The sequence below is a fragment of the Daktulosphaira vitifoliae genome, unplaced genomic scaffold (assembly GCF_025091365.1).
Source record: "Daktulosphaira vitifoliae isolate Bord-2020 unplaced genomic scaffold, ASM2509136v1 Scaffold_1, whole genome shotgun sequence".
In the NCBI taxonomy this organism is placed as follows: Eukaryota; Metazoa; Arthropoda; class Insecta; order Hemiptera; family Phylloxeridae; genus Daktulosphaira; species Daktulosphaira vitifoliae.
The window spans coordinates 52,385,342-52,409,298 of record NW_026099572.1 but is presented as its reverse complement, the minus strand read 5'-3'; the positions used below and the strand labels follow the sequence as shown (position 1 = coordinate 52,409,298).

At 24.7% G+C, this 23,957-nt stretch overlaps 3 protein-coding genes across 3 annotated transcripts in view; 1 reads left to right on the top strand and 2 right to left on the bottom strand.

Moving 5' to 3' along the window:
• Positions 1-26: 26 nt before the first annotated feature.
• On the bottom strand, positions 27-18,367 carry LOC126894420 (uncharacterized). The gene is made up of 21 exons (XM_050665455.1): positions 17,616-18,367; positions 12,752-12,950; positions 11,367-11,480; positions 10,593-10,830; positions 10,366-10,497; positions 10,167-10,292; positions 9,603-9,781; positions 8,839-9,036; positions 8,182-8,301; positions 7,507-7,600; positions 6,626-6,668; positions 5,848-6,019; positions 4,556-4,630; positions 4,355-4,478; positions 4,106-4,207; positions 3,887-4,047; positions 3,517-3,684; positions 3,236-3,457; positions 1,281-1,398; positions 1,011-1,163; positions 27-940 (listed from the first exon to the last, which is right to left on the bottom strand). The coding sequence occupies exons 2-21, from the start codon at positions 12,938-12,940 to the stop codon at positions 807-809; spliced, it is 2,862 nt and encodes a 953-aa protein (XP_050521412.1). The 5' UTR covers positions 12,941-12,950; positions 17,616-18,367; the 3' UTR covers positions 27-806.
• Positions 5,196-8,025, top strand: LOC126894816 (N(4)-(Beta-N-acetylglucosaminyl)-L-asparaginase-like). The gene is made up of 7 exons (XM_050666108.1): positions 5,196-5,294; positions 5,361-5,566; positions 5,625-5,778; positions 5,842-6,067; positions 7,105-7,295; positions 7,490-7,597; positions 7,677-8,025. Exons 2-7 carry the CDS (start codon positions 5,392-5,394, stop codon positions 7,921-7,923), a joined length of 1,101 nt encoding a protein of 366 aa, XP_050522065.1. The 5' UTR covers positions 5,196-5,294; positions 5,361-5,391; the 3' UTR covers positions 7,924-8,025.
• A 976-nt stretch (positions 18,368-19,343) lies between the features above and the next one.
• Positions 19,344-23,957, bottom strand: part of LOC126894812 (isoleucine--tRNA ligase, cytoplasmic) — a 14,093-nt gene continuing 9,479 nt past the window's right edge. The window contains exons 10-20 of the mRNA XM_050666100.1: positions 23,203-23,341; positions 22,917-23,090; positions 22,455-22,846; positions 22,196-22,298; positions 21,900-22,115; positions 21,629-21,832; positions 20,918-21,181; positions 20,520-20,587; positions 20,333-20,453; positions 20,102-20,271; positions 19,344-19,562 (exon numbers count right to left, since the gene is read on the bottom strand). Of these exons, the coding sequence (XP_050522057.1) occupies positions 19,391-19,562; positions 20,102-20,271; positions 20,333-20,453; positions 20,520-20,587; positions 20,918-21,181; positions 21,629-21,832; positions 21,900-22,115; positions 22,196-22,298; positions 22,455-22,846; positions 22,917-23,090; positions 23,203-23,341 (2,023 nt within the window). The 3' untranslated portion in view covers positions 19,344-19,390. The remainder of the gene's footprint in view (positions 19,563-20,101; positions 20,272-20,332; positions 20,454-20,519; positions 20,588-20,917; positions 21,182-21,628; positions 21,833-21,899; positions 22,116-22,195; positions 22,299-22,454; positions 22,847-22,916; positions 23,091-23,202; positions 23,342-23,957) is intronic.

The following is a 23,957-nucleotide window of genomic DNA, read 5'->3' as shown; positions in this document are numbered from 1 at the left end:
AAGGCACATGAAGTGAGAGGCACATATAGCGAGATAAATAATATATTTGGTGCAATTTTACAAAAAATAATGTGCTTAATTTAAGTGAAAAAATAACTTAACATAAGAATTTACATATCAATTTGCATTGGTCCTGTAAATTGTCAATAAAATTGTACAATCAAAATTAAATAGTAACATAACACAATATTGTCAAAATATAACAAAGCAAGTTAGATAAAACAATTATTTGAATTCTCCACTTAACAAATTTAAAGACAATATGACACATATTTAAAATGTCTCAAAAGAATATATTTTATATCAATTTCTTTCATACAAACTATAAATAGGTTATTTATGAAATGATATGTAGAGTAAAATATAGTTTGTCATAAGATGTTATTAGGGGCAGATAGATAAGACTCCAAAAAAAATGTCGGGTTTTAATTATTTAAAACTAAATAAAATATTAAAAATATAAAATACAAATACATAAAAAAGTTTAGAGAACTTCACAATTACAGTATTAAAGGCAGGACAAAGAAAAAATTGTACAATTCTTGAAAGTCTATTATGAAAGTGAAATATTCATAGTAAAATTACTTAATCATTAGTATATATCACTTTGTTCTTAAATATAATTTAAGAAAAAATTGTAAAAAAAGACTAGAATAAACAGACATATAAGGTGCAAAATTAACTATACATTAGATTTAAATTTATCAAGTGATAATAATAAAATACAAGTTTCATAGATATCATATAAAAATACTGATACAATATCTTTCACTTGTTAATTTAAATAGAAATATGATTTATCTTAATTATTCACAAGCTAATTTACTATCAAAACTACTTAAAGTAATAGCAAAAGCTTGCATTGCACACAGTGGGTATCTATAATCCATAGTGAAAAGATCATCAGATATGCGTCCAAATTGAAGAACTATATAATCAACTGTAAAAAATTAAGGTTAATTCTATATAAAAATTAATACATAGTAAAACATTGAATGTTTATGAATTACCATCATTATCATGGACAATTTGAAAATTTTTTACTGACGCTTGAGTAACTCTTCCGTGAAAATTTAAAACATATGATTGTGTTTCCTCATTCCATTGAGGAGTTTTATTGTGGAGCTCAATTAAATCATCCATAGTTTTAGTTCGATAGCATTCTGAAATATATTTTATTTACATAAAACTTATTTAATACAAATTTATAAATTGATAAATAATTTGTTAAAAATATAATTAATAATTATAGTAATATATAAGTTTATTAATAACCCTACCTAATAGTGAACTACTGTTATCTGAAGTTGATATCTTTACTCGTTTATGACTTTTATTCATGCCTGGAATTATTACAGTCATTTTTCGTGGTCCTTTAAACCCAAGTACATTTGTTTCCTTAATTAAATAATAAATAATATAAATATTAGTAAAAAATACTACAATAAATACACAAGTGCTGTAAAAGTTTTCCTATCAAAGTAGTGATATNAAAAAATACTACAATAAATACACAAGTGCTGTAAAAGTTTTCCTATCAAAGTAGTGATATCAACATTGTGGTCAAGTTTTTTTTTTTTTTAATTATAAACTCACTTCACATGTACTTCCATGAGCAACACTGTCTTTTTAATTGTATCACTTGGCAAGTTTGTGATTAATAATTGCCACAATACTCTCAACATCCATGTGTATTACATGAATAATGAGAAAGACAAAAAACTCAGAAAAAACTACTTTTTCCAAGGATTCATTGGACATTGTGACTAAGTTTATTTTATTCCTTAACTAGCTAAAAGTGTAAAGGGATAAAAGGGCAGTGTTTATGGAAGAACATGTTCACATAGTTTATAAATTAAGAAAGAAAAGACTTTGCCACAATGTAGATATCACTACTTTGATAGGCATACTTTTTTTTTAGAGAAGGTATTCTAGAGCTTAGCCCTTTTTAATTTTTTATGATTACATTAAACATTATAAATTTATATATTATAACTAAAAAATAATTTTAAAATTAAAATTTTTAATTGATCGAATATTTGTTTTGTTTGGTGTAGAAACATTCTAAAGCAGCTTCAAATTTAAGAAAATCACAATTTTTAGATTTTTCCCTTAACTTCTTTAAACCTATCTTTGTGTCAACTATTATGTGTCTACCTATATAGAAAATGTTTTATTATTTTGATGATGAATCAGTGAGTGAGTAAGAAAAGTGAAAATTTTGAAAGACTCCTATTTCGAAAAGATTTAACATTAAATGCTCATTTTTTACAGCGTTTTATGTTACTGGAGCTTAATCTATACTTAAAATTTCAAGAGTCTTAAATAGAAAGCAAGATATATGAGTTCGAAAAAAACCAGGTAAATTGTTTTGTGTAAAGATACACTTGTTTTACTAAAATTTGACCAGGTGCACTGCAGTGTGCTCAAATTCATTTTAATTGATATAGTATTTATTAAAGTGTATAAGTTACTGCAGTTAATTACTTATAATTCTAACATTATAACAAGCCATTAATTTTATAAAAATAGTAAATATAATAAGAAGTGATAAAAAAAAAAAAAAAAAAAAATCAATTTACTTATTTTAGAGTAAGTTAAAAATAATTCAAAAGTAAAAATTATACATTCCTTATACAGGTCATCAGAATTTAATGAACAAGCAAATTTTTTTATGTATTAGAAATAATATTAATAATTTTTTTGGGTTTCTTTTAAATACATGTCTTTATTAATTTATCAATTATGACATATTTTTTATCATCATCATAATATTAACTTTATTTTTTCAACACACATAATCAAATATTTAATTTATTAGTTAATGATTTAATTAAGAAAATGATTCATCAATACTAACTATTGGACTAGTATTTCAGAAGTTATTAAAAATTTAAGAACTGTTATTTTACTCACTAGACATCTTTTTGCTTCACTCCTACTCTTGCCTAGATAAAAATGTTAATAACTTATTAAATATTGATCCTAAAGTTATCACTGACAGTCCATTTTCTTAATTTGATCATTATATAATAAATACACTAGTTAACAAATAGTTGGAAACCTTATAAAAAACGAATATAAAAAATACTTCATGAATTAAGAAAAATATTTATAAAAGAAACAAAAACATATCAATATTATTTGTAGTTTATTAAAAAATCTGCTGGTTCATTAAATTTTGATGACTTTGTATACTTCCTTAAATTGATTTTTAATAGAACTCTATACATACATAGACAATAGCAGCAAGCTCTTGTCTTTCACCAACACCTTCAATAGATGATTTATATGGAGAAGTTCCATTATCATATACTGTAAATTGTGTTCCAATCAAATTAGATCTTAATTTTCCTATATATGATTCACCCCCTCTAGATAAATCTGTAGGATCTGTAGATATTAAATAATTTGATGTCCTACTTTTCTTTCGTTTTCGAGCAGCTAACAAAAACACCTAAAATACACTATTTTAATTATCATTAAATTCCAGCAACATTTCTATCTTTATTATACTTTTGATCCGTTGCCTTTATCTAAATGTAGGTAGTAGGTAGGATATAAACCTCGATCCATACCTTTCTTATCTCTAGTTATACGGCACTTGAAATGAACACCTTGTGATGCAGGTTCCATCACAAATGATTCTAAATTACCAAATATATCACCTTCCAACTCATTTGTCTAAAAATAATACAACAAATTTATAATTTGAATTTTATATTAATAGTGAACTAATAAAACATTTTTATAAACAAATTATATTGAATATAATAAGCTATACCTAATAGACCAATACATCTATTGTGTAAGTATTATTCAATACTTTAATTACTAACTAGGATATGCATTTATTAATAAATTTCACAAGCATTAATAAACTTACATCAGTTAAAGTTGATGATGGATAAATAAACGGACTATTGTCTTTAATATGTATAGAACTAATACTTTTTAGAGGTGATATAGAACTAGATTCTTCATCTTCAGTATCAATTGATATCCTTCTTTCCTCTACAGTCATTTCAGCTACTTCATTCCTCATATCTAAAAATTGTAAGCATTATAATTTTTTAGTCAAGCAATTAATTTTTTTCTTTCAAACCTTCAATTACATCTTGATTAATAGAATGTCTTGATAAACCTATTACATCACTAGAATCGGGGCTGTTATTAACCATAGCATATGCTAATGGACCATCATAACCTAATAAAACCAGTTAATTATAGCTTTAATTTTTAAGTTAATTTTAAAAATCATGAATTAACTACATTATTAGATCACATATACATTATTTTTTTTGTAAATGTATTCTAGTATTGAATTATTTAATATGATTAATTAACAACTCACAATTCATTTCTAATGATTTACTAGATTTAGAATGTATTCTAACACTGGGTATAATGTTGTCGGATGCTTTAATAATCTGTGGTGCGTGCCTAACTTGGCGCATTTTCATTTCTAATAACTGTTTCTAAAACATAATCAAACAAGTTTTTGATCATTTTTTGTTTATTAATTTTATTTTGAGATTAACAAAAGTAATATTACCTGTTGTTCCAGAGTTTGATGTCGCACACTTCTAGTCGTAGCTGACATTGTTATATTAGTAAAATTGACAAGAAACTATTTAATTGGAAATCAATTGGACGTTATAATATTTACCTATAAGAATCTTAAACTGAATTCGTGATAAAAATATATTACAAGACAATGGGCTGTTAATTATATTCATGGGCAGGATGTGCAATAAGCAGAACAAGAATATAACATGTAGTGATTATGATTTAACTAAGGAGACTAGAAACAACAACCATGAACTTACATAGTTATTCAACGTGTGCCTGCACGCTAGGTCCTATTCTTTATTGTGTACTTGATTTTGGAGGGAGTAGAAGGGGTCGCTGTTGTCCTCTTGTTGGTAACGGCAACGGCACAAATAATAAAAAGTAAAGATAAGAATGTATCTTGTGATAATAAATTTTGAATCTGTTTACTGTTATAAACTTGTATTGAAACCGCTTCATTCATGTTGATTGTCGAAAATAGTGATATAGAAATTATGAGTATTTTATTTCGTAGTTATATCTATGTAAGGTTCAAGTAATTTTTTTATGTGTTATAATTAATTGATTTTGTTAAGTATCAACTTTATTAATCAAGCGTTATTTCAGGATATAATGATTTATAAATTATGAACAAGAAATGATATACTCATTGTCAAATAGAAGACAACATTTTAGTGTTCATTTCAATTAAATAAAAAACAACTATTAAGTTTCTTAATTAAGTGAGTTATTTTTTATTTAAATAGCAGGTTATATATTTTAAATATATAAATTATATATTTTTACAGATAATAGTAAATTATTACTATTAGAATTAACATGGATGCGAGTACTTGTTTAAAAATTGTGACTAAGTTGTTAGTTTATGTGAGTCTGGTATTCTTGATAATTGTTACTATTTTAACAGGGTTCTATATTTATAGTAGAGCTAATACTAAGTTGATCATTCCAATAGTTATTAATACTTGGGCATTTCAAAATTCTGCTTCAAAAAGTAAAATAATTATTGTGTTATATGACAAAGTAATTTCTTATTGAAAATTTTAAATAAGGTTGGGAAATATTAAATGCTAATGGTACCGCAATAGAAGCTGTTGTTGAAGGATGTAGTACATGTGAAATATCTCAATGTGATGGTACAGTAGGTTTTGGTGGTAGTCCTGATGAAAATGGTGAGAGTACATTAGATGCTCTACTAGTTGATGGGTATTTTAATATTAATTATTGTATACTTTTAATTAAGAAATTAAAATATTCTAAAGTTTTTAGAGCCACTATGAATGTAGGAGCAGTAGGAGGTTTAAAACGTATAAAACAAGCTTCTAAAGTTGCACAACATGTCATGGAAAATACAAAACATACATTATTAGTTGGTGAAGGTGCCACACAATTTGCCATTGAAATGGGTTTTAAAGAAACAAACTTAAGTACCAATTCTTCTTTACATCTATGGAATAATTGGAAAAAAAATTCTTGTCAACCAAATTTTTGGATTGTTAGTTAATTAACTGTGTATTTATTAGGTTATAATTATATTTTATTAGATAAATTAATTAATATTGTTTGTTAAAGGTGTGCCATACTGCAATTCCTTTTTTTCTCTAATAAAATATAGAATTTAGATTGGCATATATAGCATTCACTGACAACTTAAATAACTATTGATCCAATTAACTTTTTTTGCTATTTTTTTTTTTAATAGTTAATATATTGAGGGCTATAATAATAATTTATTAATATCATTTTTATAATTAAATTAAAAAAAATTATTTGGTGAAAAAAATTCTCATTTATGTTTGGTAGTTAATTTTCTAAACATTTTAAATTTCATAAAAATTTGAATTTTTCAGTATTTATTCTATGATATCAAACTCTGGCTATATTATATAAGGACAGAAGTAAACACTATCTTTTCACACTAAATATGATATGGATTTTTCCATGAAAATTATTAACATTCCAATGAATGGCTTTAGTTCAAATAAAAATACAAATAATACCTATTATTTAATGAGTAGTTTTATCTCTTTAAAGGTAAAACTACTTATCTTACTTTTCTCCTGTCCTTTTCTTAACACGTATTTCAGTGTTTAATACTATAAAATAACACATGAAAATTCAAATTTCTACAAACATTAAAATAATACAGACTATTTACTACTGAATATTAATAAGATATTTTTTTACCAAAATTTTTCTTATAATCTACTCTACAAAATAGCTATCTTGGATTTTTTTTTACATTTTATTTAAAATTTAAACAATTATAAACCTTATGTATAACTGTTATTAAAAAAAAAAAAAATCAGTAAAAAATATTAACAAGATCTAAAGTTATTTTAGTTGTCAATGAATATTGGGCCACTCTGTACATACAAAATTCTTTTCTTGGAGTTTCATTTTAAATAAATGAAAAATTTTAATGTGTTGCATCTATTATGAATACAGCACTTAAACATGATAAAAAAATAAATTTTTTAAATTGTTAGTAATATCATACAAGTTAGAATAATAACTGTATCTGTTTAATAGAATGTTACCCCAAATCCAGAAATTAAATGTGGTCCTTATAAGCCTCATACTCTTAGAACATTGAAATCAAAATCTAGTGGTAGTGTAATCAACAGATTTAATCATGATACTATTGGAGTCGTAGCAATAGACAACAGAGGTAATATTGCTGCAGGTACTTCTACTAATGGAGCTAAATTCAAAATTCCAGGGTAAAATTAACTTTTTAATATTTTTTTTAACATATAATAAAAAAAAAAATGAGAAAATACAATCTTTAAGTGTTTATTAATTAATAAAAATAAAATTTCTAAGACTTTTCATATTACTGCCTGCTTATAAAAAATACTGTAACTAATTGAAATTTCTATATTATATTTTATTGCATGCATGATTTAAAAAATAGAAGAGTTGGGGATTCACCTATTCCTGGATCAGGAGCATATGCTATGAATAATATTGGAGCTGCAGCAGCTACAGGAGATGGAGATATACTGATGCGGTTTTTACCTAGGTACTATATTAAAAAAATAAAATAATTCTGAATCTAAATAAATTTTGTTAAATTAAAATTGAACTATTTATGATTTTAGTTTTCAGGCTGTGCAATTAATGAAACAGGGGTATAGTCCAGAAGGAGCTGCCATTCTAGCAATGAATACAATTGCAGATTACTACCCAGAATTTACCGGTGCCATAGTTGTAGTTGATAAATTTGGAAACTATGGAGCAGCTTGTTATGGACTTGAATCATTTCCTTATTCAGTGGCTAGTTCTGAACATAGTCACGTCACAGTTATGCACGTCAAATGTCAAAATAGTAGACCACAATACCAATGATATTATTTGTTATCTTTAATAGATTTATTTATTTATATTAAAAATACATTTATAATTTTTTTTTATACAGTTAAATGAGAAATAAAATTAAGTTTACTTAATTGTCTAAAGTTATACATTTGTCAATTATAAAAACATAAGTTAATAATAGTATAAATAAATTTATAATTCAAAACAAAAACTTAAGATTATTATCAAAACAACAGGTAGGTAAAAATTAAATTTATTGTAACAAATACTTAACTCAGAATCACATCAAATAGAAATAGGTATGTCATTTTTACATACTATAGTTTGAATTCTGTCAACTGGAGAAGAAACATTATCTTCTAGAACTCTACCATGAGAATGATTCGTTTCTTCTGTTATTGCTATGTCCTATACATATACAGTTAAAATAATGAGAGATCTATTCATTTTTAAGTCAGCTGTAAAATTTTTGTAAGAAACTATGTGAACCATTTGGCCCCTAAATATATATTTTTCATACTTTATAAATATTACACTTTTCAGAAAAATTTATTTAATTTTGTTCTTTATATTTTCAGCAGTCCTAAAGCTAGATAATTTTAATTTAGTTGGTTTTATAAAAGATGAAATAATTTACAAAAATGTTGATAAAAAAGCAATTAAAAATTGAAAAAATCATGAATAAAAAAAATCAAAACATTTAAGTCAGTTTATATTAATTTTATAAAGTACTGAATATTGAATAGAAAACAAAAAATTATGTGTAAGATTTTGAATCATTCTTATATTTATATAAATTTTAGCAGTGTTAAAATTGGATAAAAAAAGAAACACGATAGGTGTAATTGAAATTGATTTTATGGAAACATTTTAATAATTAATAGTGCATAAAAGCTGGCTATTATACTTTTAACTACTTTTATAACAAAGCAAAGTTTTACTTACAATCATGTCATTTAACTCGCAACAATTTCTATCATAGCATTCAATTTGATTACACTTAACTAAACACTGTCCCATACCATATTCAGGAATCATCTGTATATTTTGATCATCTTTAAAAAATTCAGGTTGTATTGTTACTTCTTTTATACCATTTTCATGGAAAAAACTAATGACGGCTTTATTTATTCTTAAATAATCCTAAAAAATATTTATTATATCTATATATTAAAGATGTTTCAATTAAATCAAATTAAGTTTAAATCACAAGAATGACAACCCCACTAATCCTAGTCTCAAAACAGTAAAGATAAAAATTCACACGATTGACAACATTAACAACAAGTAGTTACCAAATATTTGGGACTGGTAGGCATGAACATACCTGTTTACAAATAGTAAATAGGTTTTCCAATCCTCCATACTACATGAGAGATACTTTTCAATAGGGTAGTATACCAAAAGTTTACAAAAACTATTTAAATTGATTTAATTCACAATTTTTTCCATTTTAGTACTAATCAACAATTTATATATAAGTTGATGACCTTTTAATTTTAACTCCTTAAAATTTTGTAATGACCAAGAAGTTGGTAAATTTTTGTAAGGTATCCCCCTAGAAATATTTTAAGTTCCAGGTCTGTCTCAAATTACATAAATCCATCCCATCCTTCAAATTATTTTTAATAAATTTTATATAAAAGTGGGAATAAGTACAATTTATTAAACTTGCAGCTTATATAATAATTTTTATAATTCTTACTCACTTTGGGATTCAAAAATATGATATGTGCTGTAGATATAGTTTTTTCTTCAGTAAGTTGCCATATATGAAGTTCATGTACATTCACTATATCTGGGAATGTTTGCATCAACTCTTTACAAATTGTATCAATGTTCATGTGATCAGGTATTGTTTGTAAAAGAATCAAACAAGATTCCTTCACTAAAATGTAATTACAAAAATATGTTTGACTGTATAAACATAATAACATAAATAGAATCAAATTTGTTCACTATATGCAGGAATAAGATTTCTAAATACATATCTTTTTAAAGTGAAAGTTGTTTTAAAAAAAGCCAAGATAGTTCATAGAGCTTATATATATATATATTAACTTTCTCCAGAAAAGATAGATTAAAATTTTTCAAGACGCTTTTTAATAAGTTAAACACTTTTTAGTTTATCATATAAAATACGAGATGGTCTCTTTTATTTGTAGGCTTGTTCCTTACAGAATTTGTTTACATTTATTTCATGTCATAACTCATTTTTGTGACATTTAAAAAATGTATTTTGTGAATAATGTAATATTTTATTTTACACTTACTGCTTGGAAATTTGAGGTACAGTAATAGTATTGCTGATAGAATGGATAAGGCAGGATCTACGAATTTGGCAAAATTAGGATCTGTAAATTTTACAATGACAGAACAGACCATTACTATTGAGCAACCTAAACAAAAATATTATATTATTTAGATTGAATGACATTCATATATATTTTTATCATAAACATTATTGTCTACCAACTATATCTCGAGACATTTCTCGGAAGTTACAATTTTTTGTTTGTACTTTTTGCTTCATTAATTGACTAGATGTTAATGGAACAATGTCTCCATTTTCTGTAGTCGCTGAACTACTTGGAGCTATTGTACCTAAGATTATTAATAAAACATCAGATTTTGAATAAAAATACTAAATTTATATTACTTATATATTAAGTTAATCATTTATTTCGAATATTAATTACCTAATATCAAGTAGCATAACCCGTGAACTATAATACCAGCAAATCCAACAAAAAATACTGATGTGGGTTCGTGCATTGGATCTTGATGGTCAATGTGTATGAGTGTTTGACTAGCTTCGACAACTAATGAAAAACTGAGTGACGCCAAAAAAACACAACCACAAAGCATGATAACTACTTCTATTCGAGCCCATCCAAAGGTATTTTTTAACTTCCTTTCGGGATGTGGGTGTGTACACTAAAAATTTTAGGCGAATAATAGAAATCAATTAATAAAATAACAAAAAATAAACAACATGTAGTATATAATTTTATAGTTATTTCCAATGAAGTAGAATTTTTAAAAATAAACTTTTAAACAATTTTAATGGTAGTTTTATTTGTGTAATTGAGGGAAAAACTAATATGTTTAATCTTTCATAAATACGAAAATAACATGACAATCATTCAATTATTCAATAAAAATGGTACATTAAAAATTTATTTTTAAATTCAATTATTTATTCTGCATAGTTTGTTTTTACTTTTATGCAAAAACAAAAGTCAACAGTATAATCTAATTATAGTCTCTTTTGTTAATTTCGCCAGAAAGACAGGACTCTTAGGTCATCTATAGAGGTGACTATGGTTGGTATAATATATTAACCCAACTCAACCGAATCAAGACAATTCGGTATGAGGTGCGCACAATGGACTAACAGGTCTGAGTGCATGGGCTTATGTCCACCTCGATAACAACTAAAACTAAAATTATAGTCTCGCATAATTATTTACCGTCGAAGATGCTTTTTTGAAGTCATTTTCTAGCATATGAGTAGTCTCTTCGCTTGGGACTGTTTTTTCAAGACATTCTTCATTTAAACATCCTTCTTCGTCGTCACTATTATGCTAGAAAATAAAATAAAAATACTAATATAGGCGGTTACAACTCAAGCAACTCAGCCACACCGTTTAGTGGACAAAAATAGGTCCGAAAAATACATTTTTCAGTTTATAGAAGTTGTATTCAGTGGCGTTTCTAAACCATAATTTGAGATAAAAATAATCACCCGAAAAAAAAAATTATATATTTTCTTTTTACAATGAAAAATCCTGTGTACGCTACTGGTTACATCAACAGTGACGTTAATTAAGATTTTACTAGAATGGGGCAAATTTTTGACAATTCCATCATATCACAAAGTCGCTTGTTTCGTTCACGATCCATGTCTAACAACTCATGTCTATTACTTTTTAATATGACAATCATCATAAATAAACTTTTTCTTTTATTATGAAACTCGAGCACCCTCTATTGAAAATATAGCTACCATTATTAAGTGATGAGCAAAAAAATCACTAAAACTGCATGTTATTAATCATGACAGTCTAGTAAAATTTGTGATAAGCCCTTTAAGTTCATGGTCCACGAGGCGTTCGCCCCAATTTTTAAATCGGGCTTGACTGTTTGAGATAAATTGTTTTGTATTTAACGGTAATAATCTGTGTTGTATTTGATTATGATGACAAGAGAGAGGCTGTTAAAGTTGGATTTTTTTTGTATATTAAATAATTAAATGTATTTTTAATTAAGTAAAAATTCATTTTAACTTAAATTTCTTAGATTATTATAAATTGGCTTTTAATGAGGAATGGACTTCCACAAAATATGGCCCGGTCAGCAATAGTACTAATTGATCGATCCTAGTTCATTCATTAACAATTAGACTAGAACAAATACCCAAGTTGCCACTCCACAAATGACGCCCTGTATATGAATTGTCATTGACAGCTATTCGAAAAAAATGCTCTCTGTAATGTACAAGTATTTAAACATTTTGAGATGAAATTTAAATTAGAATTGAAATAGACGTGAACTAATGTAAAAATAACAAATATTGATAAATAATATAAAACATATAACTATAAAACTATAAGTGTGGATTAACCACCTGTCCCGGAGTATAAATGGTTAAGAAACCTTCTCCTTTGAGGGAGGTCGCTATGGCCCTTAATGAGTTAATAAAAGCGTATATAAAAAAATATATATTTAACTATAAATGTATTAAGTAACACGTTTAATGGTTAACACTATTGATTATATAAATTAGTTAGCTTTTATTTTAATTTTTATTCACATCACTTTAATTAGGTCTTTTAATTAAAATAATAAAATGTACCTTAGCACATAATATAGATCCAAATAAATAAATTAATTTGCACAGCACATGGTACGAGTCCAGTAACAATGTAAGAGCATGTGTGGTTTGACTGTATATTAATTGTACTAAAAAATAAGTCAAAGTGAGAAAAACGACTAAATAAACTTGAATTGGATTAAACGCCCGTAATATTTTTTTGGCCGACATGGTAATTCTTCTGAAACATATTATTACATACCGTTTTAATTAAAATTCACGTGTTTTTCTAATACTATGTCTATATTTATGGTTAAAATATTTAAGTGCTTAATGCATAATTGAAACTAATCAAAGGAAAAAATAAAAGGCGTTAGTTTGAAACCTAAATAAAGTTAAGTAATGGCGAGACTGAGATGCAGATCCATCCTGGTAATTTTTATTCGACGATGATTTTTAAAGTGGGAAGCATAATCCACTCTTCCCCAAATAGATTGAAATAGCCTAGTCAATCTTTTACCTAAGTTCCTGCATCGTCATTGGTCAGGTTCTAAATATTAAAATTATATTGAAGTTGTGATTCTACGTACTACAATTAATGTAGATGCTCATTTTATATACTATTAAATATTGTTCTCTAAACTAAATATTTTATTGTTTTCTTATTTTACAAGGCATTTATTGATGAATGATAACCAAATTAAAGTCCATCAATGTCATTTATTAAAACACGCATTCATACATTTAAGTTATTCTAAACACACCATTAGTAAATACAATTTTTTATTGAATAACTTAAGATTTAGTAATATGTTGTTATCCGGTAATAGTATCAAACTCCTTAAAAAAAAAATATTTGCACGCTACTATATAATCTTACGACAAAGTTACACAAACTTGGGACAATTCAAATAAACTCAAACAAAATTTATAAATGCATATATCTCCTATTCATACTTATTAATAAATACTAAATGTCTTTTAACTTTTTTAACTACGTTTTAATTAAAACGCTATTTTGTTCAAATCACGAAATAACAAGAATACTACAAGTACAATAGTCAAAAAGTAATTATTAATTTTATTGACCATTAGGTATTATAAATATTGTGCCTAAACGCATATAGGGGCGTGTATTTTAAATATCAGTGATAAGCCATTAATTATAAGAATTAACGGTCAAAATATTTACATTTTATTATAATCAAATAAAAAAAAAATTAAGTTATCTTTAGTGTAGTTCTTTATTTTCAATGTTGAAAAATGTTTAATTATTAAATTTAAATATTAACAAATTTGTACTATTAATCTATAAAACAGATCAAAAATAACAGTAAAAAAAAAAATGTATTAAATGAATGAACTTCATTTGATAAACTAGATACACGTCATTAGATTGAACAACTGTTATTTTTCATGTCACGGCGGCACACAAACGACACGTTTTCGATAATAATCAAATATGACTTCATTGGTATTATTTAAAAATATACATACCCTGCGGTCTGACAAACAACCGGTCATCCAAAGAATAAATATTAATTGATAACATAAGTATAATTAATGTCTATTAACAATATCTTAATTTATTACAGATAATTAAAACCTTAAAATTTTCCTAAGATTTTGTACAAAGTAACACAAAAATAAAAACTTTCTACATAAAGAATTTACATAAACTTTAGTCATGGTATATTATTTTAAAAGGTTCCTATCGTTACATTAAGTTTGGCCATTACTATCGTGGGGGGACGAACGGCATCCCCCCTTCTAGTTATAACATTGCTAAGAAGTAGAAAAACCTTTTGTTTTGAAGACCTTTTTTGGCTCATCATCAATGTTTAAATATTATTTTCAGTAAAAACATTATAATATAGCCAATAGTACTAGAATTACAACTCTAGTCAATTTTCATGTTGTATTTAATAATAAAATACGATAATAACTGTGTTAAATTATTGCTTATACGTTTTTTTTGTGAATGCATTTCAAGTGTTTTTAGATCTACTCGCACTATGATATCAGCGTATTGTATTTACCTTGTTATATTATCTATTTAATGGTAACAAGTACATTATATACTTGATATTAGGCAAGTAAGGTTTAGATAATTTTATTTACTTTCAATTAAATATAAAGCATGTAATTTATAAAGAAAAATTATTTTCCAAACAATTAAGAAACTATGTAATAGATTAAGATTTTGTACAGTAGAATGCAATATTTTAATATTTACTTATGATAAAATTAAAAGTGGAGGTGGATTCAAACTACAAAGAGGATACATTAAGTGTATATTTTAAGCTTTTGTTTGGAGGGGATACCAACTACATTTCCAAGAACAAAATTAGAAAAAAGCATAATACTCACGATTAAAATGTTATTAGGTTTTTTTTTGTTGGTAAAACTTATTCAATTTAATTTAATAGCATATGAACTTAATAGGATCAATTTAAAGTACAATCACCTCATTCTTCTCTTATGAAAATTTGACAAAATAATGTCTCAAATAACTAAATTAAAAGCATTTTAACTTACTATTATCAAAAAAAGTAAAAGAGACCGATTTATAAAATTGTTTTTTTGGTGAATAACTAGTACACATAAAAATGTTAACTAATGAGAGAAAGGGCATTATATAATTCAAGAAATGTTTATCTCAGTATTTATAGTTTTACATTAATGTAGTGGCCTTGACCATTTTTCAATGTTAAAAATAAAAATATTTCAATAAAACAAAGTAATAGTTAAAAAAATGCGTACTTTAAATATCATTGAATGTACGCCTTATCTTATTAATAACGAACTTTTTATAAATTCGCAAAATGTATTTATTTTTTAACGTAAATGAGAAAAAAATGAACAATATGCTTTTTAATTTTTAAGCTTGATACTAATAGTAAAAATGTATCCATTAGTAGATCATAATAAAAATAAAGGATCGAAAGTACTTCGATTTCAGATTCGTTTTTTTCAAGTCTAATTATTTATAATTTTTTTTATTGTTGGAAAATTAATTTAAATAAATTATTTTTATAAAAAATGGCATGGAGAAAAATGTTTAATTAGTTATTTTAAAAGCACTATTACGGAAATCTATACAGTTGTATTCTTCGGCGACTACTATTTGTGATAGGAATTACTTGAATTCTAATTATTACTTTAAATTTTTATATCTATATTTAATACCCTTTTTTAAATGTGTCAAATCACTATAAGATTGGGTAAAATTGGGTTAATGATAAAACGTTTACCTATTTAGATGACTTCTTATTCAGAGGTGCAATTAGAATTTATTTTAGGGGGATGTGAAACTGGTAAGAAACCTAAACTTTTTAATATATATTAAATACACTTAATATTTTCTACTAAGAAAATATATTAGTCATGTAAGAGCCATATTCTAAAGGGCGCATTACCCTTCTACCTGGATCAGCGCTATTCATATTTTATGTAACCGATAACTAGGAAATTTGTGTTAAAAGACCTATTTAGCTTCGATGTAAAGCTGAGAAGGTATTTTTTGACTATGATGTGTTTTTTTTTTATTATTATTTTTTTGTCTGTTAATTTTTATGGTTGAAATGGACATCAAAGTTAGTAAAAAATATACAATTTTTGTAAAAAAATTCTTTTTTATATTTTTAATTTTATAATGCTATAACTTTTTGAAAAATATATGGATTAATATAATTTTTTTATGATAAATACTATTCATAAACCTCTTCCAATGGACACCATTTTTTTTTTAAAATAAAACCATCTCCCTTTATATATTTATACATATGTTACTCTTATAAATCATAAAACTTGTAATCTGGATATAAATAAGGAAATAGGAGATCATGTAGCTTTTGGAATAATCCACCAATTTTTTAAGATTAAACAATATCTATAGATTTGCATCGAAGTGTTTTTTAAGATAGTGATTTTAATCACTGTCAGATATCGTTATACTTGACCCAACTATGTTACGTCACCACTGTGCCGCGACCCCACTGGTATTTTTATTTAAAATTTTACATTTAATACACACGTGGTCACGCAAATTATATCATTATTATGTTTTAATTTATTTTCAGATCGTTTAAAGGTACTATAATAATATATATATATATGTGTTTTACTATTCTATTTGTTTTGCTTGTCAATTTATAGCTAACTAAGATACTGATGTTCATCAGTTCGTCAATTTGTTAACAGGATGTGTCTATAGGAAATAGTTAAGTGTCATTAAAAATATAATTTGTTTTAACATTCAGTAATAAATGCATCATTGGCCGCCTTAGCTTAACGACCAAATACAGTTTCAGTAAGTAAACCAGTAATGTATTTAAATAATTTTTTTTTTCATTTATAATATACATACCTTAATACTTAATTGAAGTGGCAAATTTAGAATTTTAATAAAAATAATTATTTGATGATTTTTTATGTAACTATATTAAAACAAAAACTATTACAATATAAATAAGTTAAGACGTCCGAAGTCAGCCTCCTGGCTATACTAATGGTTTTATAATTTATCTTATTTAATTTAGTTAAATTCTAGTTAATTTAGTTTTTTTCATAATAAAAATTATTCAAATATATAAAAAGTAGGATTAAAAAATTATGCTTACGTTATTGGAACTTAGCTAATAACTTTTTTAAAATTTAACGTAAAGTGTACTATTATGGTCGCGTAGATTTTCTACAATAGACATTTTTTTTATCAAATATCAATTAATTAAAATGTTGTTTGTATTACACGTGTGAAACTACAAATACAGTTTTTACTTAGATGTTAATGAAAAAATTAAAAATAAAACTATAAAAAATCCTTCTATTTTTGCGATACTCAATAAAAAAAATTTTTTTTATAAAATATCTGTAAAATAATTTATCATTAAAAATTTAAGATTACCTTAGGCAAAAATGAACTTTGGGCAATTTTTATCCAGTTTCCAATTCGTCTTAACTGTAACATGTAAGATGCAACATGTTAATGTGAAACAATTGAAATCTTGACATTGATTCTACTAAATTGCGATTTTTACTGATTACGAAACGGTTAAAGAAATAATCACATGTCACACTAACTAGTGTCAGTTCATACTACTTTGATATAGAAATAAACTCAATGACATTAGTCGTTAAACACGTACTTTAGCAACAATAGATCCTGAATGTAAAGCTTTGTGGCGATCTCTAGCTGCATTTTAAAATCAACAATTTTAACATTTTATCGTAGTACCATTGAGTGTAGATTGTTTATCTATACTCAATGGTAGTACTACCAAATTCATTTTACAACTCGAGTGCGTACATATTCGAATGTCAAATGTAAAAATGTTCGAGCAACAAACTAGTTCAATACAGAATTAATACCAACTCCTTAAGTGTTTCCCACCACTGAAGTTATTCAAGACTAGTAATGGGCGATATGTATCGATTTTTTGTATCGATAGTCAGTCCGATTTTATTGTTGAATCGATATATTTTACAAAAAAATTGAGAGTATATTTTTTTTATGATTACTTCATACATTTTTGTTACAAGTCAGTCATAAATAATATACTAATGTAATCTATAGTGTCATAATAGAGTACAAGACCGTTATCAAAATTCATAATGTTTTAACTTAATGAATTCTATGATAATAACTTATTAGTTCTGTTGAATTTATAGTTTATTATGTCGTGTTAATTATACCTGGCAAAGTAAAATTTATTTCATAAAAACGTATGTTTNATAATAGAGTACAAGACCGTTATCAAAATTCATAATGTTTTAACTTAATGAATTCTATGATAATAACTTATTAGTTCTGTTGAGTTTATAGTTTATTATGTCGTGTTAATTGTACCTAGCAAATTAAAATTTATTTCATAAAAACGTATGTTTTGTTTTGTTAATAGTAGTGGATTTTAACATTTTTCTAAAGAGGTTCTACAGTATAAAATTTTACTCATAGTACTTATCAGTCTTACCCTACAAATTATATAATGTAAAAAGATCCCGTGACCCTTCCTAAATCCTCTATTGCTTGTAAACAATTTTAAGTTTTTAGCCTATTAAAAATTTGCCCAATCATATAGGAAATTGATACACTTATGGGAATTGCTCATCATTACTCAAAATTAATTTATATTAAGCATTTTTTACGGTTTTAAGAAAACTCATGTTTTATAAATCTATAATCATATAATTAATTCATATACACCTTGTTACTATTATAATTTATATATACTCTTCAGCCTTAAATTCTTATTTGACTTTAAAAAATATGATATTTTTGTTTTGTTTTAGAAGCTTACTATTTAAAACAGTGATGACTACATACATAATTCTGATTCTAAAAATATGATGCCTCAAGAAACAAAATATATTAAAATAATTTTTTTATAATAACTTATGTTACTATCTTAATTATTTAAAATTATCATGTAAAAATTAAATAATCAATTTATAATATAAAAGTAAGATATTAATAATTTAATACCTAACTCCTCTTATACTCTTTTTTTTTTTTATATCCAATAGCCAATTCAAAATAATTATTAAAAAAATAATTTCTACCGTTAACAAATAATACTACTAATAATTAAAAATTACTAATTAAAAAAAATTAATTAATTAAGTAACTACAAAATATGGAAAAACGTTATTTATTTCATATATACTCGTGACTAAGTTTTTTTAGTTAGTTGTAACAATAATAAGCCCATTTTCTTTTACTAAATCAATATTTTTAGTATTAATACTAAAAATACTTGATACTTTGGATTTTAAACTTTCTAAATTTTCATCTTCATCCTTTTTGTGTAAAAGCAAAGTACCAGTTTCTGATCCATACTTGATGTTTATTGATCTAAAATAATGTCAAATATTAATCTGTGATACCAAAATTATTACAGTTCATAAGATAATTTAATTCAGTGGTATGAATGAGTTTTTATATGTAGAATAAACATTTTTTTACTTACAGTCTATGAAGTATAATAATTAGGGTTTAAAACCATGCATTAATAAAATATGTTTCGACCACTACTAAGACACTTAATTCCATAGAAATTTATCATAGGTATATATAGTAACACAGAAACTTTTTTATTCTATTGGAAAGTGATCTTCCTAAACCTTTTAAACTAAAATCTTAATTCATATACATTAGAACTAAGAAAAACAAAAAAAGAAAATGTATTTTCAATAATGTAATCAGTATGACTAAAATAAATGCATAAAGTCTAACCCATAATAATAGTTTACAATTATTAATGAAACAAATCAGAATAATTTTATTATACACTATAATAACTCAATCAACTTTTCATACACTTGCTTCTACATTAATTACTCAATAATAATTTTAAATTTATAGTATAATAGAAGTATTAATTTTATACATACTTAATAATTGACGAAGTTCTATTCATAACTTTAAAATGTTTGAGTTCAATTTTTTTTTGCGCCACAATAGTACAGTTGTTAATTTTTTTCAATAAATCATCAGTTAATTTTTCCCCTTCTGAAGATTTCAATAAAATATCTACTCCAAATAAACCAAACATATTCTGGATCTAAATATTTGAGAATCGAATGAATAAAATTATTGAATTGATGAACTAAGTTTAATCTTACTTCATGAGTTAAACTATCCATGTTTAAAATATTTTTTCCAACAGGATTTTCAAGAAGAATAGTACTTTCATTTTTAGCACCATACTTTGCATTAATTCCATGAATTTCTACATTAATAAATCTATATAAAAAATAATTATTATAACAATTTTTATTAATTATAAATTTTTAATAATTTATAACTTACCTACAAACTGGTAAATTTTTTTTGCAAATTTCTTTTGTCAGTATTATTTTGAGCTCTGATCCTTTGAGCTATATAAATAATTAAATAAAAACAATAATATTTTTTTCTATATTAACTATAAAATGCTTTCATGTTTTGATTTAAAAACAATTTAATATCATTGTCAAAAAGTATTAATTTTAAATGTTTCAGAGTCTAAAAATTATGTAGTTTAATAGTCAATATAAATTGAATGTTTTTAATTCTCAACCATAAATTATTATTAAAAAAAAAAAAAAAAAATTAATAAAATTTCTACTCAGTTACTTTTTTATAAATTTATTTTTAGATTATAAATTTCAAATTATTCAAACTAATTGGTTTACTTATTTACTCTAGAAATAGATATTTATATTTACATTTTGTGAATCTTCTATTATCACATTTCCAACTGCTGGTTCATTAATAAATGGTACTTTAAGTGCACTAGTAATGAACTCACTAAACTCTTTTGCAACTCTGGAAAGTTCTCCATTTGGCTGAATGCTATAGTAAACCTTAATTAAGTCTGTCGGAACTAAATGAGCCTTTTTTCGTAACTTTTGAATTCTATTAATAATTTCACGAGCAGTACCTTCATCTAACATATTTTGGTCTGGTGTAACATTCATTAACAATAAAATCTACAAGTGTATAATAAATAAATAAATATATTATATATTTTAAAATATAAAAACTTTAAATTGTTACTCTGTAAAGTTTATAAATATTAAACTCAATTTGTAATTAGACATTTTTTTAAATGAATAGTGTTTTTTTAGATAACTATTTATAAACTCTTTAATTATAGGTAATATAATTTGGTATCTTTAATCAACAATTAAAGAAACAGAAAAATATATTTTTTAATTTTAAATAATTTAAGTAGTTTCCAAAGTAACATAACTTATATAGTTCGATCAAGGAAACCTTATGTCTTAATTTATAGTTTTTGAGATTCAATTTTGTTTTACAATTATACAGGATTTTCTATCTTATCCAATACTAGCATAAAGTTATTTATTTAAAATGTTAAAAATAAATCATTATAAAAAAAAAGGAAATAAAAAAAGTATATGTTAAAACATTACATCATGATTTAACTGTGCTTCATAACTTTTTGCCATTTCTTCGGCTTCAGCTCCAGTGAAATTGTACAATATTCTAAATTCTGAAGCATCTAATTCATGTTCTAAAACTTTGAGTGTTGGTTTTTTTTGTTCATCATTCTTTTCTGAGTTCTCAAAAACAGATAGTTCATTTTGCCAAGCTTGAAGTTGCTCATCAGTTAATTCCTTTATAATTAAAACAAATTGTTACTATTATTGTATGTATTGACTATATTAATCAAAATTTTTTTACTCGTATGGCTGCTGTTACTCTTTTAAAATCTGATTTCAATCTGGAACCTAAAGTTTTATGATCTGGTTCAGCTCTGAGTTTCACATATTTACTTTTATTTTTTGATATATTTATAGTTTTGACATTTAATTCTTTTTCAATATAACTACGGAATTCATTCACATTTTGAATTATTTTTGGATCATCAGAAACAATCATAATATCTGGCAAAGGATACTGCAAAAAGTATAGTACAATTAATATAATATTTTTTTATAAAACTTAAATAATAATTAAGTTATACAATTATTGTATACCTTAATTGGAATTGTTTTCCGATCTCTCATAACCCTACCCATTTCAATAATATTTTGCATATTTGCTACACTTTGCTCAATGTTTTTATCAATCAAATGTTCCCTGTAATTTTTTTTACACTTGTTTAATATGTTGAATAAAATGCTATATTTTTTAGATTTTCATTTTGAAAATGAAAACAAAATATTTTTTATATATTCATTTTGTTTTATTTATCTATGATAAAAAATATTGAATAATAAAAATAAAATAACTTACATCACAGATGGTACCATATGGAAATGTACACTTTGTTCTTTGAGATTTTCAATTTTTCTTAGATTTTGATACATTAATTCACATATAAATGGTGTGTAAGGTGCCATAAGATATACAAGGGTCATAAGTACATGATATAAGGTGTCTAATGATTCTTGTTTATCAGATGGTCCACATTCACCCTTTAGTCTTTGACGATTCAAACGAACATACCAGTTAGTAAGAACATCAATAAATTTTACTAGTCTAGGAACTACAGTGTATAAACGATATGATGCCATTTCTTGTCTAACAAAGGCAATTAATGATTGTGTCCAAGATGATATCCATCGGTCCATTTTATTTTCACTAGGAGTACTACAAAATTTTTTATTAGGCTTGTACACAATACCCTAAATAAAAATGTATGTTTAATTTAAATATTAATTATAAATATTATTAGAATAAATATTTCTAACTTACAGGAGTACCCTGAATGTTTTGAATGAAAAATCTATAAGCATTATACCAAGGTAAAAATAGATCTTTTAAAATTTCTTTCACACCTTCTTCTTTGAATCTTAAGTTTTCTGCTCTCACTACGGGAGAATTAATTAAATAAAGCCGTAAAGCATCAGCACCAAACTTGTCCACAACCTAAGAATTAATCAAATATGTTCAATTATTATTGTTATTATTTTATTACAACAAAAAATTTAGATTTCTGAGGTCATTGAACTTAAATCATTTATATTAGTAAAAATCTTACTTCTAAGGGGTCTGGATAATTTTTTTTACGTTTGGACATTTTTTGGCCATCAGATGCTAAAACTAATCCATTTGCAATTAAATTTTTAAAAGGAGGTTTGTTGAATAATGCTGTTGATATCACTAATAAAGTATAGAACCTAAAATATAAATTGAAATTAATGTAATTATAAAAACACCTAACAACTAAAAGTTATGAAATATAATGAAATGTATTGAGGGAAGGTAATTAAATAAATTGAAAGTATATTAATAGATAATTTTAATCATAAAAATATTTATGACATTTTTATTTATGCATCATATATTAAATTATAAATAAGTTGTTGTTAATATACTTTTTATTTTATTATTTATATTAATCATTCTCTCTAAAAATTATTAATAGGAAAATATACTTAGTCCAGCATAACAATATCAAATCTATTATCTATGAATCTCTCTGCGATACTTTTCTAATTGATATATGAAATACAGACATATGTGGTTTATAAGCAACCTTTTGCCTATTAGTTGATCAACTTATTTTGGCCAAACTTCAAACCAAATATTAAATAAAATGTATTAGGTAGATCTATAGTCAAAATATTAAATTATACAGATCAAACTGAAGGAGCTATGGGTCATGTGAATATGAAAAGATACTTATTATTTTGCATTTTTTATAGATTTTAATGTAGCAATTTATTTATGATGCACTTTTTTGTAAAACAATGTTTTCTAACACAAGTAACAGCTAATATGAGAGAATTAATA

What these genes read in the sequence shown, in the direction of transcription:
- LOC126894420 (XM_050665455.1), bottom strand. Translation starts at nt 12,940, where the DNA reads ATGTCGGCCAAAAAAATATTACGGGCGTTTAATCCAATTCAAGTTTAT. An exon ending in GTTATGCTACTTGATATTAG is followed by an intron (nt 10,498 to 10,592) that starts GTAATTAATATT and finishes TAATAATCTTAG; the next exon opens with GTACAATAGCTCCAAGTAGT. An exon ending in ATAAAGGCAACGGATCAAAA is followed by an intron (nt 3,458 to 3,516) that starts GTATAATAAAGA and finishes AGTGTATTTTAG; the next exon opens with GTGTTTTTGTTAGCTGCTCG.
- LOC126894816 (XM_050666108.1), top strand. Translation starts at nt 5,392, where the DNA reads ATGGATGCGAGTACTTGTTTAAAAATTGTGACTAAGTTGTTAGTTTAT. An exon ending in GATGCTCTACTAGTTGATGG is followed by an intron (nt 5,779 to 5,841) that starts GTATTTTAATAT and finishes TAAAGTTTTTAG; the next exon opens with AGCCACTATGAATGTAGGAG. An exon ending in GCTAAATTCAAAATTCCAGG is followed by an intron (nt 7,296 to 7,489) that starts GTAAAATTAACT and finishes TTTAAAAAATAG; the next exon opens with AAGAGTTGGGGATTCACCTA.